This window comes from Miscanthus floridulus, chromosome 13, assembly GCF_019320115.1.
Source record: "Miscanthus floridulus cultivar M001 chromosome 13, ASM1932011v1, whole genome shotgun sequence".
Lineage (NCBI taxonomy): Eukaryota > Viridiplantae > Streptophyta > Magnoliopsida > Poales > Poaceae > Miscanthus > Miscanthus floridulus.
This window is the reverse complement of record NC_089592.1, coordinates 3,945,922-3,948,391: the sequence shown is the minus strand read 5'-3', so window position 1 is coordinate 3,948,391 and position 2,470 is coordinate 3,945,922. Positions and strand designations below refer to the sequence as shown.

The 2,470-nt window shown below is 59.8% G+C and overlaps 1 protein-coding gene across 1 annotated transcript; it reads right to left on the bottom strand.

Moving 5' to 3' along the window:
* Positions 1-358: 358 nt before the first annotated feature.
* Positions 359-2,083, bottom strand: LOC136501459 (uncharacterized acetyltransferase At3g50280-like). Its single transcript, XM_066496986.1, has one exon. The coding sequence runs from the start codon at positions 1,988-1,990 to the stop codon at positions 530-532; it is 1,461 nt and encodes a 486-aa protein (XP_066353083.1). The 5' UTR covers positions 1,991-2,083; the 3' UTR covers positions 359-529.
* Between the last annotated feature and the right edge of the window lie 387 nt (positions 2,084-2,470).

The window sequence follows — 2,470 nt, the reverse complement described above, 5'->3', positions numbered from 1 at the left end:
GGCGACAGCCAACGGCGGTGGACGACGTGAGTGATTAAGATGATTAGATGAACCGTCGAGCCTAGAAGACTTGAAGTATACGGCGGCGCTACCTCGATCCGTATTGGGCTATTGGCGTCTTCGTCGTCGCTGGCCACATGTGCCGTGTGCCTGCGTGGGCCTGACGCTCGCTCGCGTCCTGCCTCTCGCTCGCGCTCGGCGCTCGCACGCTCGGCCTCGGCTCTCAGGTACACATCAGATGAGTGTTTTTTTCTTTTTTTTTAATATAAATATGTATATATACGTGCTTACTTGCCGGAATCGCAGGGTATGCCGGTGCATACCCGGCATACCCTGTACCTCCGCCACTGCAGCTGCATACTTAACTAGGCCAAAATAATGAACCACGACATGGGAGTTGATTTTACATGGAGGTGACGGCCGGGGCACACATGCATGAAGATTAAATTCTGCATGTACGAACATGCATGACAACTTATTGTCAACTAGGCGATTCATGCACCGTCGATCATGGTCATCAACGACCTCATCATGCCGCCGGCGTGCTCACCGCGTCCATGAACTCCTGGTCGGCGACGAGCCTCCCGAGCGCATCCGGCGCGATGCACACCTCTAGCGATATACTCCCTCCCCGCTCCGGCCCCTCGAACACCGTGGCCTTGCCGTCGGCCTTGTTCCCGGCGCCGCTCCGGACGGCGAGCGGCTTCCCCCACCCGAAGTCGTTCCCGAACACGTCGAACCTCGGCGAGCTCCCGGTGACCAGCCCAGTGCCGGCAGACGACAGGTTGTCCATGTACGTGAAGTCCGGCTCCCGGACCCACCGCTCCAGCGACTCCCTCATGGTCGCCTCGTCGAACGACGCCACGGCGCGGTTCAGCAGCCACGCCGTCCAGCCCAGCCCCTTCTCCTCGATCTCGCCGGCGGTGGCCTCCGCCTTGCCGATCACCAATGCGTTGCCGACGTAGCCCGGCGGTATGCCGTTCACGCGCCCGCGGCACCCGACGACCACCGAGTAGAGCGTGCCGTGCTCTGGAGGGAGGCGCCGGGCTCGGCACACGGCGCGCCAGAAGTGAGCGAGCACCGCCTGGAGCGACGAGATGGTGGCCGTGGCACTGCCGGCCATCTCATCGTTCGCGCGCGTCTTGAGCTTCTTGACACTGGCTACGGAGAAGGTGAAGAAGCATTCTTTCACCGGAGTGCGCTCGAACCGCCGTACAATGTGCTCTAGCTTGCGGAATGGCATGGGGATCGGCACCGGACATATCTCGGGGAACCACCTCTTGAACACCGGCGGCGGCGTTGACAAATCGGCCGGAAGGTCGGCACTGATGCCAACGCCGCCGCCAGCGGCTCGGTTGATCTCCGACCAGGTGTTGAAGAAGTGCCAGAATGCGGTGCCATCCCCAACGGAGTGATTCAACGTCATAGCGATGAAGACGCCGTCGGCGAGCACGGTGACCTGCACGGCGAGCACGGGAAGCTGCTCGATGGCGGCGTCCGCGCCAAGAACAAGGGCTAGAGGGTAGAAGTTCCAAACCACGGGCGGCGTGTACAGCGAGGAGATGATGTCCACGACGGCGACCTCTGGCGCCACCGCGTGCACGAACTCGGCGCCCTCGCCGTTGCACCGCAAGAACACGGACACGGTTCCGTCGCCGCGCTCCTCGGAGGCGAGGCGGCCGGCGAACGGGTAGAAAAGCCGCAGGGCGCTCGCGAACGAGGACTGGAGGGCGTTGACGAGGTCGTTGTCGTCCTCGGATGGAGGCTTGGGCAGGAGGATGCCCTTCTGGATGTAGTCGATGCTGATCAGGCGTAGGTCCCACGGCGTCAAGTGGATCACCTCGGCCTCCTCCTTGTGCCGATGGCAGCCGTTCCCGTTCACCGTCGGCGGATGGCAGCCGTTATTCCCGTTCACCATCGGCGGCGGCGGGAATGGGCGCACCATGCGCCGGGAGACGACATGGACGCCGCAGCCTGTGGCGCCCTCCATATGTGGTAGCTGCTCTCTTGGAGGCCGCGCGTGTTCTTTGGGCTGTTTGCATAGACTTGTACCGAAATACCCATGCTAGATCCCATTGTAGCTATACACAGAGTGTGTATATATAATTAAGGCGTTTTTGACTTGGTGTCATACCGTCATCATCAACCATACTCACAGACTGCGTCATTCTGCTCAGCCATGGTCCGCCTCTGCGTGCGCGCCTGCCGTTGCACACCGCCGCCTCCTATGCGACTTATTAACCTTGGCCCGCATTTGCAAATGACATTAGTCTGACTTCGTTGCAAACTCCATATGCATCACAACTAACATGCATGTGCTTCGCCCGGCGAATATGAATAGCGGAGTAAATCTATTTGCGGAATTGTTTTAATCACTGAAATGCTAATTTATTTACCGAGTGCTGCTAGTGACACTCGGTAAACGTCGCCGTTAACGGTCAGTTTGGAGGCTGATGACCGTCAAGTCATA